Genomic DNA, 25,467 nt, shown 5'->3' with positions numbered 1-25,467 from the left:
ATTTTTTTTATTATACATAAAAAGTTTATTAAATCAATAAATAAAACGTTACAAACACTACCATGTATTTGACACAACACATACACACACACACACATATACTCTGCCTTTATTGTCAAACCTTTGTTATTGTTGAAAGAAAAATTGAGAGTAAATTAATATTGTTTGTCTTTAATACTATTTATCTATAGTGTAGTTTTGGCGAAATCTGTGATTATATTAAAGAAGTCTAATAGTGTTTGACAATATAACCATAATAAAGAAAAAATCAATTGATTATAGACGAATTTCGACTACTACGGGACCACTAGCATTATGAATTATGCAAATTATTATACAAATTAAAGATTGTAAATTTTCCTAGTAAGGCTGTTGAGGCTTCATTAGATAATAAGTTTTTTTCCTTCTTCCTATTCGCTGTTAGTCTAAGCTATTCCTCCTATTCCTCATATTCCTAATATTAAGTATTCAAAGTATATAATAAGCTTAATGTGTATGCCACCGCCCGCCTTGAGACAGGCTAGTCTCAATTTAGTAATAAGCTTTGTGGTAATTTTCGGATAGGAAGAGATATAGCTATTTACGTGATGTTAACAAATCGACTGAATAATGAGACAATAACACGCGTTCTCACAACAGTTCTTAACATAAGAATCAGGGGAAGCTTTGCTAAAGTGGTAAAGAAATTCCAAGAATTAGAATTAGTAAATACAATGGCAAGAAAAAATGTCAATAACCAAAGAGGAAATGTAAAATCTAATATACCTACTCGTAGAATGAGTTTGAATTTTGAAAGACACCTTCCCCTTACCAACCGTACATTCGATGTTCCAATTTTGGCTGAATACTATAGGTACCTAATTGTAATAATTATACTTTATAAGGGTAGGGTTGTACCACTGGTGTATTCACTTTTTTTTTGGAGAATGTATTACTGGGACCCCGAAGGCCTACCCATTTTCACCAGGACTAGTGTGTGCTGTGTGGGCTAGCACCGGCTCAGCAGGGAGGGATTTGCTAGCTGTCCGAGCAACTCCGAAGGAGACCCAACAGCTCATAGGCAGCGGCTTCGCGACTGCATCTAATACCGGATCGGAGTCGTGAGCCACTGAGAAGATCCGGCAAGAAAATCAGTCGGCTGTGTCTATAGGATGGTTCGCTGTCAAACTTTTCGCCCTAATCGACGACCAATAAGGAGACTAAAGCAATGTTATGATTTAGCAGTTTGCTGACATAAAATATAAGGCGTCAAATTGTTTATTTAAAGACACTGTTTAAGCACGTGTAATAACTGGTTAAATCAAAACATCGCAATTTAAATTTAATTTTCATGAAGAAACTGTCTAATTGTTTAATTTTCATGAAAATCGGTACTATGAAAGGTACTACTGCTAGTTACGATCATGAATACTTCTTATTTCTCAAATTTAAATTTTATTCAATAATATGTACAAATTCAACAGATTTGGACAGCCTCTTCTTAAGGCAAGCATTTAGATGGCCATCGCACGCTATCCAATCCAAAAAACAAACTTATCTTACAGAGGTAACGGGAGACAGAATTGCATTATAAATATTTATTAACAATTTATATAAAGTCAATCGACAGCTAAACGTCTGAAAGACCCAGGCATCCCCATATATTCTTCATTAAATTTAGATTCATGCCTCTTTGTTTCATCGCTGACTAGCTTTTCGGTGTCCTGTATAATTTTTCGTGCTTCCTCTTGCCTGAGAAGCTTTTTCCATTTTTCTGAAAAATGAAAAATGATTGCACGTTCCATAAAAATATCTTGTTAATAAACTGGAGCAATATAACGTTCTTTACAGTTTCTATCCACGTAAACGTCTTATTCTATAGGACGTTTTTTCTAAGGAAATTAATTTGTATTCTTAAATAGCTTGCACGATGAATGAGTGACGTCTTGCTACATTTAATAAAGTTATAAAAATCAGTGCTATCAATGATAACCGAAAAAAATATATAAATATCGTATTTAATTTGTAGCTGCATTACATATTTCTACTACGAAAGAGTTCTGCATTCCGATTTGGTGAGCAAGATAGCCATGTACAATAGAGACATTTGCCCCGTGTTACTCGACGGGTGAAGGTATTCACGTTGTGAGCTATGTCTTTTGGGTTCGATAACAAGCTGACACCGGGATGGCCTTGAGGTCTTTCAGCACCCAAAAGCGAAATTCTAAAACAGATCTTTAATCGTCCAGCGGAATACCTCTGGGATTTTATTCTTCTTATTAAAGAATAAATCATTATTGATTGGATTATAATTATATGACAAATTGCAAAATTGTTGGCTTTTAAAAAATATACAGGAAAAAATAAGGATCATTTAATATTACAAGAAATTATAATAAATTTAAACTTACCACTCAATTTAGAGCAGGATTCTTCATCACCGCCATAGTCTTTAGGCAATATTTCCTTTGGTATATATTTGTGGAGATCTTCATAGGTGTTATGAACATGGATCCTATTTGCGAGTTTTTCTCTGAGCGCCTGCTTTAGTAAATGTATGATTTTGTCCACGAACGTTGGTGCGTTCAGAATGTGTATACCTTTTATCTTAGTGCCTATTCCTTCCTAAAAAATTAAGTACTGTGTTAATGTGTGATCATGTTATTTAAATTTAACTTGATTTAGTTAGATTGATATAGTTTGATTAAACTATAAATCATAAGATCGAAGTTAATGTTGTTATCTATACTAATATTATAAAGAGGAAATATTTGTTTGTTTGTTTGTTTCGAATAGGCTCCGAAACTACTGGACCGATTTGAAAAAATATTTTTCCATTAGAAGCTGACATTGTCCCTGATGAACATAGGCCACTTTTTTAAATTTTTTTTTTTTTTTTTTTTTTTGGTTTCATGTGTGTTTTAATGTTTCCGAAGCGAAGCGAGGGCGGGTCGCTAGTACTCATACATTCTCGCTCACGACTCGGTCGTGCGCGGACGTGCTTTCCGATCCGTGGCCCGCTTGCGAGCTGCGTCTCTAAACTCACAGCTGTGCTCGACAGTGTAGTGACCGTGAATACATCGTGCTTACAATTCGGTAGTGCGGACGTTCCGATCCGTTGGTTGCTTGCGATCTGCGTCTCGGAGTCCATTTTTGTGCGCTAAAGTGTTGTAACCGCGAACCCACCCTTTACCAACTGCCTTTTTCAAGGCAAAACCAATCGCTACGATCAGGCTTCCTGTGGCACTCACAGGCTAGCGATTTCCTAACCCTTCCCAAAACAACAGTCTTTTTCAAGACTAGACCCCCGCTCGCGATTCTGCCTGCTGTAGCACTATACAGCCCGAGCGGGTTCCTTTCCTTTTCACCGCCGATTGCCGTTTTCACGGCATAGGCATTCCCCCCCCTCTGCTCCTTGCTGTCCTGCAGCACAGGGGGGTTACAAATCCTATCCGGGGCCTCGCCTTCCGGCGAGTTCAACAAAAGTCCCGGGGCCGCCCCCCCCGGGCAAGAAGACCGAAGAATGGAAGAAGATAGTGCTAGTGATATTGTCGGGTTCCTCCGGGATAGGTACTCGGCCTTAATTGACGACGAAGAGTTTAGGGCCGCCCGTGGCAATCCCTCCCCCCCCGCGTCCGTCGCCGCGTACTTCAAACGTGCCTCGGAGGCACGCGCCGCGCCCCCCGCCGCCGTAACACATTCGAGCGCACGTTCCGACGATGCGGCTCACATAGCGCCTAACGCTACCCCCACCCCCGCGCCCGCGTCGTTTACGTCATCGCGCGCTTCGGCCGTCGCGACCTCGATCGTTTCGAGTTCAAGCTCCGATACCGAATCGGAGATGGATTTCGAATCCGCGTCAAGCCCTCAGCCTGGAACTTCGGATGGGTTCCAAACGGTAACGCGCGGCAAAAAGCGTACTCGCGCCGTGGAGTCCCGGAGCTCCACGACGAAACAGACTAAATCCGCGACCGCCTCCCGCCCGCAGGTAGTCGTGACACCGGAGTCGGACTCCGCTCGCCGCGTAACCCCGCCGCCGCGTCCCAAGCCCGCGCCCGCTCCTAAAGTAGCTGCCCCGCCCCCGCTGATACTTCAAGAGAAGACAGCGTGGAATCGCGTGTCCCAGGCCCTTCAGGCCAATAAAATTAATTACACCCATGCGCGTAACGTCGCGCATGGGATCCAGATAAAGGTCGCAACGCCGGGCGACCATAGGGCCCTCTCTTCATACCTCCGAAAGGAGAACATAGGTTTTCACACCTATGCTCTTCAGGAGGACCGCGAGCTCCGCGTAGTGATACGCGGAGTCCCCAAGGAGTTAGATATTGATTACATAAAGGAGGATCTGACCGCTCAGTCCCTCCCGTTAGTTAGCGTGCACCGGATGCACAGTGGGCGGGGCAAGCAGCCCTATAATATGATCCTCGTCGCGTTGGAGCCAACCCCGGAGGCAAAAAAAAATATCTCATGCCTCTCGACAGTTTGCGGCCTATCCGGGGTCTCCATCGAAGCCCCCCATAAACGTGGCACTCCCGGGCAGTGCTACAGATGCCAGCTTTACGGCCACTCGGCTCGTAATTGCCACGCGCGCCCCCGCTGCGTAAAGTGCCTCGGCGACCACGCCACATTAGATTGCTCGCGTGTTAGGGAAACCGCGACCGAACCTCCAAGCTGTGTCCTATGTCTTAAGCAAGGACACCCCGCGAACTACCGTGGATGTCCTAGAGCTCCGCGAAAACGTCCAACCCACCCGGCTCCGCGAACCGTCGGCCCAAAGACTTCGGCACCTTCAGTGCCGAAACCCACCTTCGTGCCGGCTGCAGTTCCCACGGTCTCGGCGTGGAAAAAACCGCTGCCGTATACGAAGGCGGGAACGGAAACCGCACCCCCGCCCCCGCTCGTGACACGCCCCGCGCCCCAGCCCCTGCTCGCACCTCGCCCCGCGCTCGCGTTCCGTCCCCCGCAACCCTCTGCCGTCAACGACTTCGCGCTCGTGCGCGACTTCGTCACCGCGGTGAACTTCGACCGTCTGCGATCGTTCGCTGACGCTATCCGAAGGTCGGTAACCCCCGAACAGCGGCTCGCGGCCGCGTTCGATCACATGGACGTTTACGAGTCCGTGTCGCGTACGTTATAAAATCTTTACCGGTAATCAATGGCGCAAAAAGGTAGAGAAAAACCGTATTCCCTTACGTTAGCATTCTACAATGCTAACGGACTCGCGCGGCAACGCGATCAAATTTTCGAATTCCTCCGCGACAATCTTATAGATATCTTGTTAGTGCAGGAGACCTGTCTGAAGCCCTCGCGTCGCGACCCGAAAGTCGCGAACTACGTCATGGTTAGGAATGACAGACTCACCGCCTCCAAAGGCGGGACTGCCATTTACTATAGACAGGCCCTGCACGTTGTCCCTCTCGATACTCCCTCGCTCTTACATATCGAGGCGTCAGTGTGCCGTATCTCGCTGACGGGACACCAGCCGATCGTCATCGCATCCGTTTATCTCCCCCCGGACAAGCCCCTCCTGAGCAGTGACATCGAGTCACTGTTCGGCATGGGAGACTCCGTCATCCTGGCAGGCGATTTAAATTGCCACCACACTAGGTGGAACTGCCATCGTACAAACGTTAACGGTAGGCGTCTCGACGCGTTTATAGACGACCTCACCTTTGAAATAGTCGGTCCCCCAACTCCAACATGTTATCCGTATAACATCGCGCTCCGTCCGAGCACTATAGACCTGGCATTGCTTAGGAACGTAACTCTGCGCTTGCGTTCCATCGAAGCAATGTCAGAGCTCGACTCAGACCACCGACCTGTCGTTATGCAGCTCGGTCGCCCTCACGACCCAGTCACTGTTACGAGGACCATGGTGGATTGGAATAAGCTGGGCACGTGCCTAGCCGACGCCGCTCCGCCAATCCTCCGTTACGGCCCGGATTCGAATCCATCCCCCGAGGACACCGTCAAATCCATAAACATCATTACCGATCACATCTCTTCCGCGATCATTAGATCTTCAAAAGAAGTCGACGTGGAGGACAGCTTCCACCGCATCAGACTGTCCCCCGATCTTAGGAATCTCTTAAGAGTTAGGAACGCGGCAATCCGGGCCTACGATCGTCTTCCCACGCATTCAAACCGGATTCAGATGCGTCGTCTACAACGCGAAGTCCACTCCCGCTTAAGCGACGCGCGTAACGATAATTGGCATAGTTATTTAGAACAACTCGCGCCCTCCCACCAAGCATACTGGCGACTAGCTAGGACTCTCAAATCCGAAGCTACCGCTACTATGCCTCCCCTCGTACGCCCTTCAGGCCAACCACCGGCATTCGATGACGATGACAAGGCTGAGCTGCTGGCCGATGCACTGCAAGAACAGTGCACCACCAGCACTCAACACGCGGACCCCGAACACACCGAGTTAGTCGACAGGGAGGTCGAGCGCAGAGCTTCCCTGCCGCCCTCGGACGCGTTACCCCCCATTACCACTGACGAAGTTAGAGACGCGATCCACAACCTCCAACCTAGGAAGGCACCCGGCTCCGACGGCATCCACAACCGCGCGCTAAAACTCTTGCCAGTCCAACTGATAGCAATGTTGGCTACAATTTTAAATGCCGCTATGACGCACTGCATCTTTTCCGCGGTGTGGAAAGAAGCGGACGTTATCGGTATACATAAGCCGGGCAAACCTACAAACGAAACTTCTAGTTACCGTCCGATTAGTCTCCTCTCGACGATAGGAAAAATTTACGAACGGCTCCTTAGGAAACGCCTCTGGGATTTTGTTACCGCGAACAAAATTCTCATAGACGAACAGTTCGGATTCCGCTCTAAGCACTCGTGCGTACAACAAGTGCACCGCCTCACGGAGCACATCCTGATAGGACTAAATAGGCGTAAACAAATCCCGACCGGCGCCCTCTTCTTCGACATCGCGAAGGCGTTCGACAAAGTCTGGCACAACGGTTTAATTTATAAACTGTATAACATGGGAGTGCCAGACAGACTCGTGCTCATCATACGAGACTTCTTGTCGAACCGTTCGTTTCGATATCGAGTAGAGGGAACTCGTTCTCGTCCCCGTCAACTGACTGCTGGAGTCCCGCAAGGCTCCGCGCTCTCCCCGTTATTATTTAGTTTGTATATCAATGATATACCCCGGTCTCCGGAGACCCATCTAGCGCTCTTCGCCGATGACACGGCTATCTACTACTCGTGTAGGAAGATGTCGCTGCTTCATCGGCGACTCCAGATCGCAGTAGCCACCATGGGACAGTGGTTCCGGAAGTGGCGAATAGACATCAACCCCACGAAAAGCGCAGCGGTGCTCTTCAAAAGGGGTCGCCCTCCGAACATCACTTCGAGCATCCCACTCCGTAGTAGGCGCGCAAACACCTCCGCCGTTAGTCCCATCACTCTCTTTGGCCAGCCCATACCGTGGGTCTCGAAGGTCAAATATCTAGGCGTCACCCTCGACAAAGGGATGACATTCCGTCCCCATATAAAAACGGTACGCGACCGCGCCGCGTTTATCCTAGGACGACTCTATCCAATGCTTTGTAGTCGAAGCAAACTGTCCCTCCGCAATAAGGTAACTCTCTACAAAACTTGTATACGCCCCGTCATGACGTATGCAAGCGTAGTGTTCGCTCACGCAGCCCGCACCCACTTGAAATCCCTTCAGGTTATTCAATCACGATTCTGCAGGATAGCCGTCGGAGCGCCATGGTTCCTTAGGAATGTGGATCTCCACGATGACCTGGAGCTCGACTCTCTTAGTAAGTATCTACAGTCGGCATCGCTGCGCCATTTTGAGAAGGCGGCACGACATGAGAACCCTCTCATCGTAGCCGCTGGAAATTACATACCCGACCCAGTAGACCGAATGGTAAACCGTCGACGTCGCCCAAAGCACGTCATTACGGATCCTCCTGATCCATTAACGGTGCTTTTAGGCACCACAAGCACCGGTCACCGTCCTCGTCGAACCCGTCGCTTGCGACGAAGGGCTCGACGAGCGAACTAACCCATAGACACAGCCCACTGAGTTTCTCGCCGGATCTTCTCAGTGGGTCGCGTATCCGATCCGGTGGTAGATTCTGCGAAGCAGTGCTCTTGCTAGGGTCAGTGTTAGCAACTCTCCGGTTGAGCCCCGCGAGCTCACCTACTAACGTTAGGGTGAAGCTGAAATAGCCTCTCAAGGCTATCAGCATAGGTAGGGAAAAAAAATAAAAAAGTACTCATATAATAACAGAGATCTTGCGCACAGTACAGACTATAAAAATACTGCTAGATTTTTTTTTTTTTTCTTCCTAACACGATCATCTTTGGTCATGATAGAAGAAAGTATAAAATTATTTTTTTAAATTCTAGTAGACCTTTATAAGCTTATTGTTTAATTTTAATTATTAAGATGAGCCACCGAAAAGAATCTACAATAAATTCAGGACTTACTTCTTTCTAATAATTCAAAACTTTTCTTACGGTTTTTATTATTGACATTGTATTTTTTTTTATAGGCAGATGGATCGCAGTTAGTGCAATACTGAAATATTGACGAATACAACCTTAGTCTTCCGCCGCCTCGAAACGTCAGAAATAAAATAATGACAATAAAAATACGAGATTAAAACGTAAAAGTAGTTTTAATTATGTCTACGATTAGCGAAAGCCGAAGAAATAACTAATTTAAAAAAATCTTTATTAAAATTTTTAGTTTTTTGTATTTTACATACATAATTATATATATTTTGTTCATTACTTACAGTGCACAGTACTTCAGCTTTCTTAACTACTACAGGATTGACTTTAATCAATAGACCGATGTGTATATTTTTAAAATCAATTATAAATCTCTCCGCTGGAGTGTAATCAAAATTCAGTCTGTATTCGCCCACCTAAAAGAAGAAAAGAACAGTTGAATTATTTTTATTTGGATTCCGCATTACATTATCTAGAGTAAAAACAATTGTATTTTGTCTGTGTGCTTATTTATATTACATAGATCGATTACCAAATCGCCAGGTCGACAGTGATCTCATCCACCCATCTTAGCAAAATAAAAAAAATGTAACTCTAGACATAAAAGTTTTAAATTCATAAATTTTAACATTGTATTATTTATCATATTTATCAACAGTACCGGTCTCTAATATTAAAGCAAATCTATCAGCTGATTTGGTATCTCATTCAATAAAATGAATAATTACAAATATTTTCTACTTGATGTACCAAATTTTTTGTACATGCCGTTTCCTCCAAATTCTCACCATGAAGCAAAATCTGAAGTATGCTAATAAGCTGAACTTTTCTAGTTTCTCTGTTAGGAATTGCGTTACCATAACTCTCGAACGGTCGCTTGGACAAATCTTTGGAAGGGGCACGTAGTTTCTGAAAGGAAAATTCAAATTAAAATGGCTTTATTGATTGAAAGCGTCAATGACAGTACCGTAGATTGCGGGGAATAGGACCAGGGGTAGAATAGGGACAAATCTGGGTTGTCACAATGCTTTTGTGATATTTAAAATTGTTGAATTAAAAAATACTTTTATTTAGTGTTTGAGAATATTAAAGATTTAATTTAGTCATCAGAGTTTTGTAACTGATTAAAGATATTGAAAAGTTAATTGCCTAAAGGTAAGTAAGTTTCTTCTTCTCAGTCGTTCACTTCTGGCGGAGTGGTCGTGGTTACGCAAGTCTTAATGTTTGGTTGCGGCTTTTGAGAGACTTCTCCATCTCTCTCTATTTGTGGCGGTACGTGTACACTCAGTAAGGGAACACTTCGTAGATAACTTAACCAAGTCTGTCCACCTTGTGGATGATCGGCCGCGAGAGCGTTGACCGTCTACTCTTCCTTGAACCCCTAAACGTTCCAATGAGCTTTCATTACGAATGATATGTCCAAACATATTAAGGATTCGCAATTGCACAATCGACGAAAGCCTTTGTTTGATTTGGAGCTCTTTGAGGAAGGATACATTAGTGCGGTGAGCAGTCCATTTTACCCTCAGTAAGTAAGTACCTAACATCTGAACAGTGCCACCCCTATTAAAAAACTCTGTTGTCCCCATATGTGACCCGATTCACCCCAAAAGTCAAGGTGAATCAGGTCAAGCTAGTTTTTAAGGTTTGTGTATATTTTTCAATGAACTATGTATAATAATGCATCCTATATGAAAATTTAAAACTCCAGAACCATTTCAATCTCAATTTTATTGGTATTACTCTAAGAAAAACCACTGAAAATTTGTGTTGGAACTGGAGAGCGTTTCGATTCCCTCCAATCTACTATAATGCCAGTGATAATGATTTTGTAAAGATTGTCCCACAGTTCAATGACAAACCTTCAATACTTCAATTCTCCTTACTACCAATGTCTACGATGCAATTATTTACATTGTTTTTTTATGATTGAAGGATTACTAGTGGCCCGGAGGCTACTTCACTTTCACCAGGACAGATGGGCGAGCAAAGGCTTAGCTAGAAGGGGTGGGATTTGGGAACAGCTGCCCGAGCGCCTCCAAAGGAGACCTAACAACTCAAGGGTAGCTGCTGCGCGAATAAATCTACTACTGAATCGGAATCGTGACCTACTGAGAAGATCCGGCGAGAAACTCCGCGAGCTGATGCATGTGAACTCTTTCCCGAGTTTAACGAGTACGGTTACCGGGCTCCCTAAGCTTGCTCCTAGTGTTAAAGCTGAAGGCGTCTAATGCAAGAGTTGTTAGATCTGATGGATCCGTAACGACGTGTCTAGGGCGTCGACGGTGACTGGCTCCTGCGTGATCAGGATTCGGGGAGCTTATATCGCTTACATACGAATATGTATAATAATTCCATGAAATGATGGTAAATTTAACACAATACTTGTTACTATAAGAGTAACGCTAATTATTTTTACTGGTGGTAGGACCTCTTGTGAGTCCGCGCGGGTGGGTACCACCACCCTGCCTATTTCTGCCGTGAAGCAGTAATGCGTTTCGGTTTGAAGGGTGGGGCAGCCGTTGTAACTATACTTGAGACCTTAGAACTTGTATCTCAAGGTGGGTGGCGCATTTACGTTGTGGATGTCTATGGGCTCCAGTAACCACTTAACACCAGGTGGGCTGTGAGCTCGTCCACCCATCTAAGCAATAAAAAAAATAAAAATAAAAATTTTCATTTCTCAAATGTTTATGATACGTCAAAAGTTTTTCGTAGCTTATGCAATGATCCACAGAAATACCTACACAACCTCCCATTCGTCTTTGAATTCTTCAACGGTTCTATTCAAACACAATTCGGGCATCATACCGCGAGATGTAAACATCCTTTCTAGTCTCCTTTTAGTTTCTTCTACTGAACCTTTTGCTATTATAAAAACACGTTCCAAGTTTGCTGGACCTGAAGTGAAGAACATTAATGTTGAATTGTAGAAATACACTGTCTACGAAAAGATTATGGAACTCTCTAAGTTTTTTTAACGAATGCCCCAAGAAGTGGTCTGAGTAATGGTTTGAGATATATTCCTTCAAAAGCTCGAAAAGAGTCATTAGCGTCAAGTGACGTAATGAATATGCTTCAGTGGTGGAATGGTGATGCTCGTCCATTTTTCTTTTTTGGTATCTTTTACTTTACCAATAAAATTATCAAAGTGCAAAACGTAAAAGCAAAGTTCTCATCAATATATTATTAGAGGCGACTCCCTCTTAAGTCAAAGTCGATGGGCGGAGCCATTGACGACGAGCACTAACGTGGACTGGTGACGTCATCTGGAGGGGCAACCGACCGATCAGCGGGGACATCACGCCACCTCGGATCACTTTGGCTAGAAGCGCGCGCAGCGTTCACTTGTCTTAGATTTAATATTCTGTGTCGATCGTTCGTACCCACTTTTGTATTTTTTTTATTTATTTAAATTATTAAGCCGTTGCTAAAAATATATTTTTTATTTTATCGCTTAGATGGGTAGACGAGCTCACAGCCCACTTGGTATTAAGTGGTTACAGGAGCCCATACACATCTATAACGTAAATGCGCCACCCACCTTGAGATATAAGTTCTAAGGTCTCAGTATAGCTACGACGGCTGCCCTACCCTTCAAACCGAAACGCATTACTGCTTCACGGCAGAAATAAGCAAGGTGGTGGTACCTACCCGTGCGGACTCACAAGAGGTCTTACCACCAGTAAATTCATTTAATAACGATCAACAAATTATAAGCTTCAAGCATATATTGGATTACCTAAAATCATTAAAGTTGTAATAAAAAATGTGACGAATAGAAACTCACTCAAATATTTGCTTCCTTCAGCAAGATGTGGTTGTTTTTGAAGCCATTTTTCTAAAATGTCTAAACTTTCTCTCAGTGAATTGATATCTTGAACCCCGTACAGTTCTCGTGCTTTCTGCAAGTCTTCTTGCGTCACTATTACCAGGGGGTGGTAAGGTAACTTCTCCATGGCTCTATAAGGTGGAATACATTTGAATGTTTCAGATATACTTTTAAACAGATAAAGGTAAAATCATTTAGTTGCTGCAAATATTAGGGTGTAATGGGTCCCAAGGACTCGTCGCTATTCCTGGTGTTGTGTGCCAATATATACCCAAAAAAAAAAAGTTAAAAGTTAGCAGCTTAATAAAAATCATCGTTTGGAATCTCTGGATCTGCGTAGAGACTTCGGTTCTCTTCTTTTTACCATTACACCTCTCGCCAACGGAGCAGAGTTCATCCATACTATCTAGAACCGCTTTGTTCATTGACAGCGCGGTTCCAGAGATCTTTTCTACCACGTGCCATCTGGTTCTGGAATTAACTCCCTTCCACGATGCTTCCCAAGCGTCATGACATATCCTTCTTCAAACAAGGCTTGCGAAGAGTACTCAGTGGTAAGCAGCGACTTAGCTATGCTCCAACATTGCTGATGTCCATGAGCGATGGACATCAGCAATGCTAAATAGTTATATTTACCATCAGGTGGGCCGTATGCTCATCTGCTTACAAGGGCAATAAAAAAAACTTATAATTGATAAAAAAAAACGATAATTTAGATACAAACCTTCTTTGTGTTTTTAGAGAGTTAATAAAGGAAGCACATCTCTTAATTAACACCTGTGAATACATAACTTATCTTGGTGGTCCATTTGAATTATCTATCATAACACACAAATTGCATTCCCGTTTTCAGCTTTAACAAATATTATAATCATTTGAATATAATTTTACAAAAAAAAAAAAAAACTCATTTATATAATTTTCTACATTGTTTAATTATTCTCCAAATTTTATTTTAAAACTAGTGAAACCGGCTCCTCGTCTCCGTAGCTATTTCTAATTAAATAAAAATATCGGTTTCTTGAACAGTTTCAACTGGTAATCTACTAACTGTCATACCTTCTTACGGATTGAAAGCAGTAACCATACCACATTTCATCACCATTCGATGATTTATGAAACGCACGGGGTCCCACATTCATTTTTATTTCACTAGATAAATAGAAAAAAGAAGAAAGATAGATAGATTTTTTTATCATTACTGTCATCCACAATATTTCCAAATTTTTTTATGCGTGTTCTCTGGATATTTATAACACTACGTTTCTCAAGCATATTTCTGAATAAATCACATTGTAAAGGCCACGACATTTCCCAAACAGCACATTTCGTAGACAATTTGAGATAACATATTGTAACTTGATATAAATCTAATAACGTATTATTGTTATTTTCCTCTTAGACATTCAATCCAAACTAGTTACACTTTAAAAAACAGGTTATTTTTATTCCTTCTTTAGAGCTCCGCTCGGGTCTTTGTCAAAAATTTCAACGATATTCGAGGTTGTTTTATTTTTTTAAATAAAAGAACGCTTATTGCAGCATTACTATAATGTGCATTTACATGCATATTACATAATGCGGCGCTTTTTTTAAATAATAATGTGTTCTACAAAGTCGTAGTACAGTATTTTATTCTATCATCAATAGTTTTCGCAGGGCACGCGATGTAATGAATATTTTAGGTAATTTTTTTACACCTTGGGTTATATTTTTGGAGTTTTAGTAAGGATCCCTATTTTTTTTTTTTTCAAAAAAGATTATAGCCTATGTCATTCGGGAATAGTGTAGCTTCCAAACAGTGAAATAATTTTTCAAATCGGTTCAGTGGTTTCGGAGCCTATTCAATACAAACAAACAAATCTTTCCTCTTTATAATATTAGTATAGAAGTATAGATTAATGATACTAGCATATTCAGGTCAGTTTCTGAAAATGCAAAACAATGCTTTTTTGGAACATCAACAAGAACAAGTTTTTTCTATCGTTCTTGTGGGCAAATGAGCATGTGGTATCGGCGCAATGTCGGAGCTTTTTTTTTTATTGCCCCTGTAGGCAGACGAGTGCACGGCCCACCTGATGGTGAGTAGTTACCGTCGCCCATGGACTACAGCAATGCCAGGGGCAGAGCCAAACCGCTGCCTACCGCATAATACTCTCCACAAGCCTCGTTTGAAGAAGGACATGTCATAGCGCTCAGGAAACACCGTGGAGGGGAGCTCATTCCATAGCCGGAGCTAAAGTCAGTTGGAAGAAGGACAAGTCCTAGCACTAGAACACCATAAAGTTGAGCTCATTCCAGAACTTGATAGCGGGCTTACCTCTTCTTACCTCTACCTCTCTTTATTAATACTTTTTGCTTTTGTTAACTCAATTATTAGTCGATTCATTCAACTAAAATATATGGACCGTCTCAAAACTGGATAGGCTCAGACAATATTTTAAGATTTAATTAGGTCACAAGGTCGAAATATCGATTGGTATTATCAAAATAGGTAATGTTACTAACTAAAATTATCTTCAATCCCGTGGGCTTGAAGGGATTCCTTGACGGGAGAAAAGCGTTAGATAAATACAATTGAAACTGTAATTTATTATTGATTTCTCCACTATTTAATGGATGTTATTATACATATAAAAATATTATATTATATCATATTATACATATAAACCTTTCTCTTCAATCACTCTATCTATAAAAAACCGCATCAAAATCCGTTGCGTAGTTTTAAAGATTTAAGCATACATAGGGATATAGGGACAGAGAACGCGACTTTGTTTTATACTATGTAGTGATGAATTCCTATTGCCCAAATTTGGGAAGTCGATTTATGACGCCCTCTAAAAAAATGTGTATTACATATCATACAGTTCATATCAATTATGCAAGTGAAGGAACTTGCTTGACTTAAGAACTCTCATGCCTACGTTTGTTTAGGTCATTTCAACATAACTTACCCGCGCAAAGGAATTCTTCAACAAATGTTTACAATTGCTTACCTACTCGTTTGTTGGGTAAACTTTACGTGTGACCTTGTGGTGTGGATCGTGAACTGGATATAGCGTAGACGTGTAATAAATTTTTTAAATTTTATTAATCTTTGAATTATAGGTTACAACCTTACACGCTGCCAATTGATCTTACTTTAAAAAATTGTTTTTCCATTTCAGTCTCTAATATAGTTTATATCTAAGAGTTACATTTCTATACCTTCAAAAGATCGATAGTCCGGTGGGTAACAATCCTGAGTACGAACTCTAGGTACCAGCATCTTGAGAATTAAGGTCTATTTCTCTATTATCATAATTTCGACGGATTTTATTTTACTACTTACACGATGTTATTCCGTCATCATGGAAGTCATTCGTGAACACAAGTTATGTAAGTACGTAGGATTTGAATACCGGCAGACTCACATCACTCGTATAATAGCATCGTAGTTAAATAAAAGCTTGCAAAAAGCGTTTTTCATTTCGTCCTAGATGCTGAGCTTAGTGCGTTCAATTAGATATTTGGATTCTCATCCGCCATATGAGTTTTACATCAAAGCTTGTTTTCTAGAAAAAAAAAACACTGCCCTTAGTTGATACTTATTTCTAAAATTATAAATGAGTACATCTCAGTATTGATTGAGATTATCCAATATTTAGTGCACAGTTTTTTTTTTAAATTACAATCCTCAATACTCTTTTTAGTTCTAATAAAATTTAAGATACTATTTATTTTCAATGCCGCTCTATTTTGTGATTCTCATCAATATATACAGAAGTCTACATTTATTGAGAGTCACGTCCAAAATTACATATCAAATACTGTTTAATTTTTTATTGGTTTTGTTCATATAAATTATCTGACGTAACGAGTGCTTTGGTTTTTGTATTCATCATGGACCATTAAAATCAAAATGACATTTAATAATGAAAATATGTAAATTATGCATTATGCATATAATGAATATTTATTATTCGAATATAATGAATCACTACATAGTATAAAACAAAGTCGCTTTCTCTGTCCCTATATCCCTATGTATGCTTAAATCTTTAAAACTACGCAACGGATTTTGATGCGGTTTGTTTAATAGATAGAGTGATTGAAGAGGATGGTTTATATGTTTATACATAATAACATCCATTAAATAGTAGAGAAATCAATAATAAATTACAGTTTCCGAAGCGAAGCGAGGGCGGGTCGCTAGTATTATTATATAAATGAATTATAGATATAACAAACTTACAAATTCGATCCCCAGAGCAGTGTTGCCGTCACAGAATACAAACAGAGAATGACAAGCAATGAGTATTTTACGACAAATTTACTCAACACAATGATTCTGTATTTACAAACTTATGTAAAGTGATGCAATAACACATAGAATAAGCATTGCATAGAAATCACAATAGTTTGGTAATTTGAAGAAGCATTCTGAGAAGCTGAATGTCATTTTAACATGTCTTGTAGTAAAAAATTAGATTCTTATCTTAATTTTTCCTTTACGTTTGATAAGTTTTACTTTACGTTATATGATTGCAGGATGGTATTCCTTCAAATCAAACCTGAAAATTTTATGTACCTTCAGAAGAATTTTTAAATGGTCATGATTTTATGCACTTTATCACCGAGAAGGCTAATCGTCTAGAAACTCAGGACTTGTTCTTTTTCGAACAAAACTCTTCTACTGTACGTATTCATAAATATTACAAACACACTTCATGTAACATATAAATATAATTATAAATTTAATTGTAAACTAAAATTTCATAAAATAACAAATTGTCGTTTAAATTGCTTTTATTAAATTTTATTATGATTATGTGTATTTGAAAACGTTTCTATGAACCTCTATGAACCTCTGTGAACACCCAAATCCACTTTTTATTTTATCTAGTTGCTTTTATTATCGATAACCACATTCTAAATCTTAATCTATATATTAATACGTGAAGCAAAAACTTTGTATCCCTTTTTACGAAAATTGCGCGGACGGAGGAGTATGAAATTTTCCACATTTATAGAGAATATAGACTAGAAGTGCACAATGCTAATATTTTTTTTTAAATAATGCATAAGCGATACATTAAATCAATAAATAAAACATTACACACACACACGCATGCATGCTATTTATTGTCAAACTTTTGTTCTTGACGTCCTCGGTCACATTGAGAATAGATTAAATATTGTTTGTCTATATTAATAGTTTTTTATAGTGTAGCCTTGGCGAAATTTGTGATTATAGAAGTATAAAACACAATCATAATAGTGTACAAACGTACAATTCCAATTAATTATAGTCGAATTTCGACTACTGCGGGACCTCTAGTCATATTAAATCCACAAAATATGTTCTTTGCAAGTGTCAAAACGATCCGCGGCTGTTAAGTCGCAGTAGTGTTAGCAGTCAGAGATTGAACGCATTTAATTCGCCTAACCACAAACTGTTGGAATCTCTCTAAGGCTCTTTTAAATTTCCGTTTTTTTTTTATTGCTCAGACAGGTGTACGAGCTCCCAGCCAACCTGGTGTTAAGTGGTTACTGGAGCCCATAGACATCTACGACGTAAATGCGCCACCCACCTTGAGATATAAGTTCTAAGATCTCAAGTATAGTAGTCAAGTATAGTTACGACGGCTGCCCCACCCTTCAAAACGAAACGCATTACTGCTTCACGGCAGAAATAGGCAGGGTGGTGGTACCTACCCGCGCGGACTCACAAGAGGTCCTACCACCAATATAAATCTTATCTATCTAATGAATCTAATTTAATCTATGTTTTAGCACATGCCCGTTACAAATATTACTTGAATACACATATTGAACAAACGCGAAATAAACATATACGTGAATGCTTTTCCGTATTTTTGTTACTTTTCGTAAGCGAATAAGAGCGCTATGACATGTCCTTCTTCAAACGAGGCTTGTGGAGAGTAATAAGCGGTAGGCAGCGGCTTGGCTCTGCTCCTGGCATTGCTGAAGTCCATGGGCGACGGTAACCACTTACCATCAGGTGGGCCGTACGCTCGTCTGCCTACAAAGGCAATAAAAATATATATATATATTTCTTCCAGTTTTAATTTTTATTTCAGAAAATATAGATATTGCTACAGTAAAATACAAAACATTGCGTTGCAAAAATATATTAGTGGTAGGGTGTCTTGCGACCCCGCACGGGTACGTACCACCATCCTGCCTGTTTCTGCCGTCAAGCAGTAATGCGTTTCGGTTTGAAGGGTCGGGTTGGTCGTTGTACTGTAAAACTAAGACTTAGGACTCACGTCCCAAGCGGAGCGGGGATTATTGTTGTATCAACTAATTCAACTAATTGATTTCCTTCAGTGTTTGCTCGTACTCTATATTTTACAGGTCAACACATTTGTTTAATCCAATGCGCTGGTCAGACCAAATCCGCACCACTCTGGCTACCACCGTCTAGGACGCCATACACACCGCCGAGAACAGAGGAAGATGTCGAAACATCATCCAAAGAAGGATAATGGGAAAAGATGGTCACGACACTCAGACATTTTACTCAGACTTTTTACTGGTGGTAGGACTTCTTGTAAGTCCGCACGGGTAGGTACCACCGCCCTGCTTATTTCTGCCGTGAAGCAGTAATGTGTTTCGGTTTGAAGGGTGGGGCAGCCGTTGTAACTATACTGAGACCATAGAACTTATATCTCAAGGTGTGTGGCGCATTTACGTTGTAGATCTATGGGCTCCAGTAACCACTTACCATTAGGTGGGCTGTGAGCTCGTCCAGAAATCTAAGCAATAAAAAAAAAAACACATGAGGAATGCAATTCAGGGAGGAGGACATTTAATTCAGTTGTTCTGACTACTTCTATAAAGTTTTAAAACTGTGTTTGCAAAGTTTTTGTTACATCTTAAATTTATCTGATAAAAAAAAATAGATTTTACTTTAATAGCTCTACTGCGCACTAGGTCGCCTTGATTGTTAACAATCACCGAATCCTCTGAATTAAAACGTTGAAGGTCAAGGTCCTGCGTGTTTCAAGTTTAGAAACTTAGTTATTAGGAACATCGTAAATACTAAGATAGTCAAATGCGATTTTAAGCCGCAAAAACTTATTTGGATCCATGCATATTCATGTATGCAATTAAAACTTAAAAACAAAATCTAAAATCTGTATCAAATGTTTTAATTAAAATTGACGTTGGATTACTTTGACAGGATAAATTAAATTTTAATTGAATTCAGACGTCAATATGACGACAAATGAAGACTCTCGAATAATTGAATATAAAAAAAGAAATCTAAACGCGAGATTCTAAATTATAATCAAAGAACGTCCAAATGAAAGCACGACTGTTGAGAGAATCGAGATAAATTGGAGCAGTCAGTAGAGGTAAAACAATAGGCAATAGATAATAAACACTGGTAGTTTGATTAATTTAGCTGTAAACTTCAAAAGATGAAATACGTTGCTTTCGAATACCATTTTAATCATCTTACTTGGCAGCTCCCGAATTCGAAAATTGAAAATGGCTTGGAAAACAAGACAAAGGTAACATAAAACTATTTTACTCTTTGCTATATATTTATTTTTATTGCCCTTGTAGGCAGACGATCATACCTGTCTGACTTAACGGCTTGGCTCTGCCCCTGCTACCGGTAGACAGTGGCTTGGCCGGTTTGACCGGTTTAACGGTAGACAGTGGCTTGGCTCTGCTCAAGGCATTGCTCAGGTCTATGTGCGACGGTAACCATTCACTATCAGGTGGGCCGTATGCTCGTTTGCCTACAAGGGCAATAAAAAAAAAGAAAAAAGTACTCTCTACAAGCCTCGTTTGAAGAAAGACATGTCACAGCGCTCGGGAAACACCTTGAAAGGGAGCTCATTCCAAACCCGGATGTTACGTCGGAAAAAGGTCTCTGGAAACGCACTGGGGATGAACGCAGTGGCTCCAGGCTGTATGAATGAACTCTACCCGGTGGCGGGCGGTGCGATGGTAAAAAAGAGATGATGGAATCATCTCAAACAATTCCTCAGAGCATTACCCATGGAACATACGGTACAAAATACAGAGAGAAGCGAAGTCCCTCCGCAAACCCAGATGTTCCAAACGAACTCTGAGGATAGGCTTATCGATAATCCGAACGGCCCTCTTCCGTATAGAGTCAAATGGAAGTAGCTGGTATTTGGGAGCCCCGCCCCAGAGGTGGGAGCAGTACTCCACGCGAGGTCTATGGATTTCAGCCCTTTTAATAACCAGATTATATAAAATCCGAAACCGCGGGCGTAGTGTGATGTGTAGGGCATGGATAAGTTCCAACCAGCAATTTATTTAGCACGGCCAAGCCTTTCTAGTATCAAGCTTAGAACAGCCCTTTTAAAATAAGTTTGATACTTCATCATGTCTCAAGTTAAATGACGTCATTCACGCTGTGTCTCTGTGGATTCCTTAGCTGGTATACTGTGGGCTCGTTTGCCCAGTTCACCTATCGCAATAAAGTAACAATAAAGCTAAGAATTATGTATACGTAGCTTCTTATACTTCTAATTCCTATTTTGGGTTCTCGTGATTTGCTGCAAACTTATCCATATTTGTGTTCTGTCTGTACCTGTTACGTCCTTTTAGCAATTTTTCTATCAAGTCGCAGAAATTCTGGGAACCAACCCGCTCTTGAATATCAAGTATTAAGTTAAGTCAAGTAAGAGGTTAAGGGATGATAGCCACCTGATCCGAAGATTATGGTGATGGTACAAATACAAATTAGTAATTGCAAAAATTTACACTAATTGTGTTATTTTATTATTGAAATTAGGTATTTTTTTAAATACTGGTTCAAATACCACTTTAAACTAAGTTAACTGACAATTCTTAAATTAGTTATACATTTTAAACATATTATTATTTTAAAAGTGCAGACAGCTGAAATGAATCTATAATGTTCTTTTATTAATCTTTTCTAATTGTCACATAAAATTTTCAATTAGCCAATATATCATGTTTTGTGACACAAATCATATTTTATTTGTCATCTTCAAATTAAACACTAAACCTGCCTCTTCGTTTCACTGGCATATTTTTTTTACTTCAGGTATACTGAAACACGGTACATTTTCTTGGGATAAAGCATTGCTTGTATTAAACTCTGGTCCACAGCATACTAATCGATTTGTAGTTCCATTGATACCATAAATAGCGAACTGGGAATCAGTCGTATTTATGATACTTGGAGCAGATATACTCATCCCTGTAGTATCATAGATTTCTTGTACGCGCGCGGAGTATTTTTCGTTGAGTACCAAATAAACTGTACTAAGCTTCATCACAATCGCATGAATGGCTTAGGAATGCATAAAGCACAAACAAGCAAATAAAAGGAGTTTCTATGTAAACTTGAAACCTGAATTTACCCTGAAAATGTTATTTTCAATGTATTTTATTAACAACTTCTTCCTTAGCGTATACTCATAAAATTCAATCAATCAATCAAAACAAATCAATTGTTGTACCCTTTTAGGTTACTGGTGATAGCACCTCTTATGAGTCCGCACGGGTAGGTACTACCACCTTGCCTATTTCTGCCGTGAAGCAGTACGTTTCGGTTTGAAGGGTGGGGCAGCCGTTGTAACCATACTGAGATCTTAGAGCTTATATCTCAAAGTGGGTGGCGCATTTACGTTGTAGATGTATATGGGCTCCAGTGACCACTTAACACCAGGTGGGCTGTGAGCTCGTCCACCCAGTCTAGGCAATAAAAAAAAGGCTCGACGTTATTGAATCAGTAAGTCAGAACGGAATGGTTAAGTAACTACGTATTCTTTGCAGTTTTGCAAACTAAAAAGATAACTACATATTAGGTACGCTATCACTTTACAAAAATTTTACATACACCACGATATTATATTGTTATGAATATAAATACTATTATATTAATAAAATATAATAACAAAAAAGCCTTAAATATTCAAATTCATATGAAATCAAATGTCATACAGACCATTCGAAAGGTCATTGCAAACACTCCGCTGGTTATTTTTTAAAGCTGCCATACTATTACGTCAATGATAAAAATATATTTTACCAAAACAGAGATTATTTATACCTAAAATTCCTTACCCTCTGCTTGGTGGAGCTTTAGCTGACAAAAAAAAACAAGACAGTTTGATCTCACATTCATTCTATTAATTAATAAGCCAATAAACTAGGATTCCCAATTACCCTGGAAATCTTTGTAAATGCATCTACATAGTATAGGATCTGAATCGCAAACGGCTGAGAAGATCCAGCAAGAAATTCAGAGGACAGATAGTAGGGGCTGGGTTTCAAGTCTTTCAAGCTTTTGGATGAACTCGACCAGTACGGTAGCCTCTGTGATTTCCGATAACAGCATCAGAGGTAGGAGCTTCTATAATAGTTATAATGTAAGTCGAATGATACAATTTCATGGATGAAGAAGTAAGGTCTCATGTATTAGAAAGAGGTCATTTTCTGGTCTCGTAATCTCAAAAGCTAGTTCCATAGACTGTATGAGTTTAAAACGCTGCAAAAAAGTAAGGTTTTGCGTGTACGCTATTAATTAAGGGCAACAAGAGGGGACAAAGGGTTTATAAACATCCTCATATTATTGTGATCATGTGGAAGGTGTCTTACAACATCGTTTGACTATTTAAAAGACTAAAAAAGTTGGCTTACCAGACCGAGGTGCAAGTCGCAGTTAGGGATGCGCTTGTGTGGTGTCGTGATCGTGACAGCTGTTTTCCTCACGCCCAGATACTGGACACTGGTGCTGATATATATGGTGATGAGCCTCACGGGTCGGTGAGAGGGTGAGGAGCCCGGAGGCGGTCTTACTGAGTGATGCGGCAGTTCTATTTAGGAGTTTTTGGGTTCTGGCGGTAGGTACTTGGTCCGGTTTCCTTGAGTCCGTTATCAGTAGGACAATGTTAGTTTCCACCTCCGTTTATAACTATATAATATTCACGTCATGATATCTATGGGCTATGAGCGATAACTATATACTAGCAGCAGCTAGCCCACGTGCTCTGGGGATAGTGACATCCATGTCATCACTTTGGACTCAGATAATGGGTTGACATGAGATTGTAGGCAGCGGCTTGGCTCCGCTCCTGGCATTGCTGAAGTCCATGGGCGACTCACCATCATGTGAACCGTGTACTCGTCTGCGTACAAGGGTAATAAATAAAAATAAAATAAAAATTGTATCCCATCTTACATAATAGAAAATTGCTATGAGATGCCTTATTTTCTAACATACCTAGAAATTCTGTTGTTTCAACATAATTTTATTATATTAGCATAGCGCTGACGTCGAGTTGACATGTGGCAAACGAACTTGGAAAGACAATATCAAGGACAATGTAACGCGATTAAACACTGTTATTGTGATAAAATACGTGTTCGACATACATAATAAAAGTATAACATATGTTTGAGATTTGAGTAAATTACAAAAACTAGAAATCCTTGGAAGCGTTTTTATGATTATATTTTTTAAAGATATGACTATTATTCAAATAAATTCGATTAGTTCTTAATTCGATTCGGAAATTTACTTGTAGGCAGGCGTACGTTATTAACGTTAATAAGTTATTCAATTAAAAGTGAGCTCGAGCACTGTGAAAAGAAGGTTTAATTTTGAAACATAGCTTTTTTTTATCAATATAAATATTTTTGTGGCCAGTAAAACCATGTAGGTATGTTGTTAACGCCATGCAATACGCTATGAAAGTCTTGCTGCGGAATATTGTCTCAGGTCCTTTTAAAATGTCAAAGCAGCTGTTTTTCAGTCGCGATTGCTTGTAGTTTGTAGAAAAATTAATTAAAACACTTCTTCGCAGATAGGTCCACGAGTTCCGTCAAGCCATTATAAAATCTAGCCAAACTACGCAGCAAAATTGCTGAAACTGCAGAAGAAATAAACTCAAGGAATTACACGCGATTGGTTAAAAGATATTTTCTGAGGCGATGCAAAACCTGTATTCGTGTCGAAGGCGAACGATTTGAACATTTATTTTAGTTTAGAAAAAATTAACATATTATTTTGTTGAGATTTTAATGCCTCAAGTCCTTGATAATCAGAATACTTTCTTTTAGAGAAAGAGAAGCAACAAATCGACACCTCCTACGTATAATATCGTAACTCTATTTTATCAACTTTACAGTATCGCAATTCAAAGTTATGCAAGCAGATTTTTGATGATAGTGTAGTCAAATCAGCTCATTTAAGAATCAAAACTGGCATACGGATATATTTTTAGGAACGGAATATTACTACTAAAAAGGTTTTTTGAATTTTTTGCTAGAATTTCTTAAAAGTCACATCATTCCGATAGAGGCACCCGTCACGTGCGGACGTGCTCATCGTCCACTCGATCGCCCGGTCTTTGTTCGCCCGGCTTTTGTTAGCCCGGCCATTGTTCGCGCGGCCTGTGTTCGTGATACATCTGCCGACCAAGTGTGTTTCCTGGAAGCTTTTATTTGTTTTGTTTTAGTTATTTTTGTGTTCGTGGAACATTTGCCGACAAAGTGTTTTCCTGCAAGTATTTATTTGTTTTGCTTCTTTTTGTAATTTCTGTTTTGTTGTGCTTTTTCTTTGTCCTGTAGTAATCGCGCCGCATTGCCACCTGTGTTCAATAGAACCGCTCAGGTCCGAGAAGTTGGGGCCTCGCCGCAAGGCGAGTGTTTTCAAGACCCGGGGCCGCCCCACCTGGGTACTCAGCGATCATGGACGCTGTATTCGTGGAATTCCTCCGACTTCGTCACCCACAGCTCGCCTCAGAGTTTCTGGCTTTCAAGGCCAATCACACTGCGAGCTCTCTCGAAGACTCCGCCGTGCTCGCTGCTCCTGCGTCGCCTTCGTGCAAAGCGTCTACATCGAGCACCGCAGCCTCCGTCGTGCCTGCCGTTCCTGCGTCGCCTATACTGGCGAGTAAAACTACTGCGTCGTCCGCCGTGGCCACCGTTCCAGCAGCGCGATCATCCGCGGCCTCCGTCGCGCCCTCCAAAACTCCTGCTTGTAGGTCACCTGCGCCCGCCTCCTCGTCCTCCGACTCTGACTCGGAGATGGAGGTCGACCTCGCCCCCGCCTCATCGACGGATGGATTCACCCTGGTACAAAAGGGTAAGAAGCGTGCCGCGGAGTCTCGAGCTCTCGCGGCCGCTAAAATTAG

At 40.6% G+C, this 25,467-nt stretch overlaps 1 protein-coding gene across 1 annotated transcript; it reads right to left on the bottom strand.

Moving 5' to 3' along the window:
- Position 1: 1 nt before the first annotated feature.
- Positions 2-16,678, bottom strand: LOC149501296 (alpha-tocopherol transfer protein-like). The gene is made up of 7 exons (XM_089733894.1): positions 16,542-16,678; positions 12,263-12,435; positions 11,220-11,373; positions 9,261-9,381; positions 8,757-8,888; positions 2,391-2,604; positions 2-1,753 (listed from the first exon to the last, which is right to left on the bottom strand). Exons 2-7 carry the CDS (start codon positions 12,429-12,431, stop codon positions 1,599-1,601), a joined length of 945 nt encoding a protein of 314 aa, XP_089590020.1. The 5' UTR covers positions 12,432-12,435; positions 16,542-16,678; the 3' UTR covers positions 2-1,598.
- Between the last annotated feature and the right edge of the window lie 8,789 nt (positions 16,679-25,467).

Source organism: Bombyx mandarina, chromosome 16, assembly GCF_030267445.1.
Source record: "Bombyx mandarina strain Sakado chromosome 16, ASM3026744v2".
In the NCBI taxonomy this organism is placed as follows: domain Eukaryota; kingdom Metazoa; phylum Arthropoda; class Insecta; order Lepidoptera; family Bombycidae; genus Bombyx; species Bombyx mandarina.
Note: the sequence above shows the minus strand (reverse complement) of the source record. Positions and strands in the feature narration are given on the sequence as shown.

Bases quoted from the DNA above. Each gene is read 5' to 3' on its own strand.
- LOC149501296 (XM_089733894.1), bottom strand. From the start codon at position 12,431: ATGGAGAAGTTACCTTACCACCCCCTGGTAATAGTGACGCAAGAAGAC. The intron at 2,605-8,756 runs GTAAGTAATGAA...TTAATTTTTTAG, and splicing joins AAGCTGAAGTACTGTGCACT to GAAGGAATAGGCACTAAGAT. The intron at 1,754-2,390 runs GTAAGTTTAAAT...TTCATTTTTCAG, and splicing joins ATCCTGCTCTAAATTGAGTG to AAAAATGGAAAAAGCTTCTC.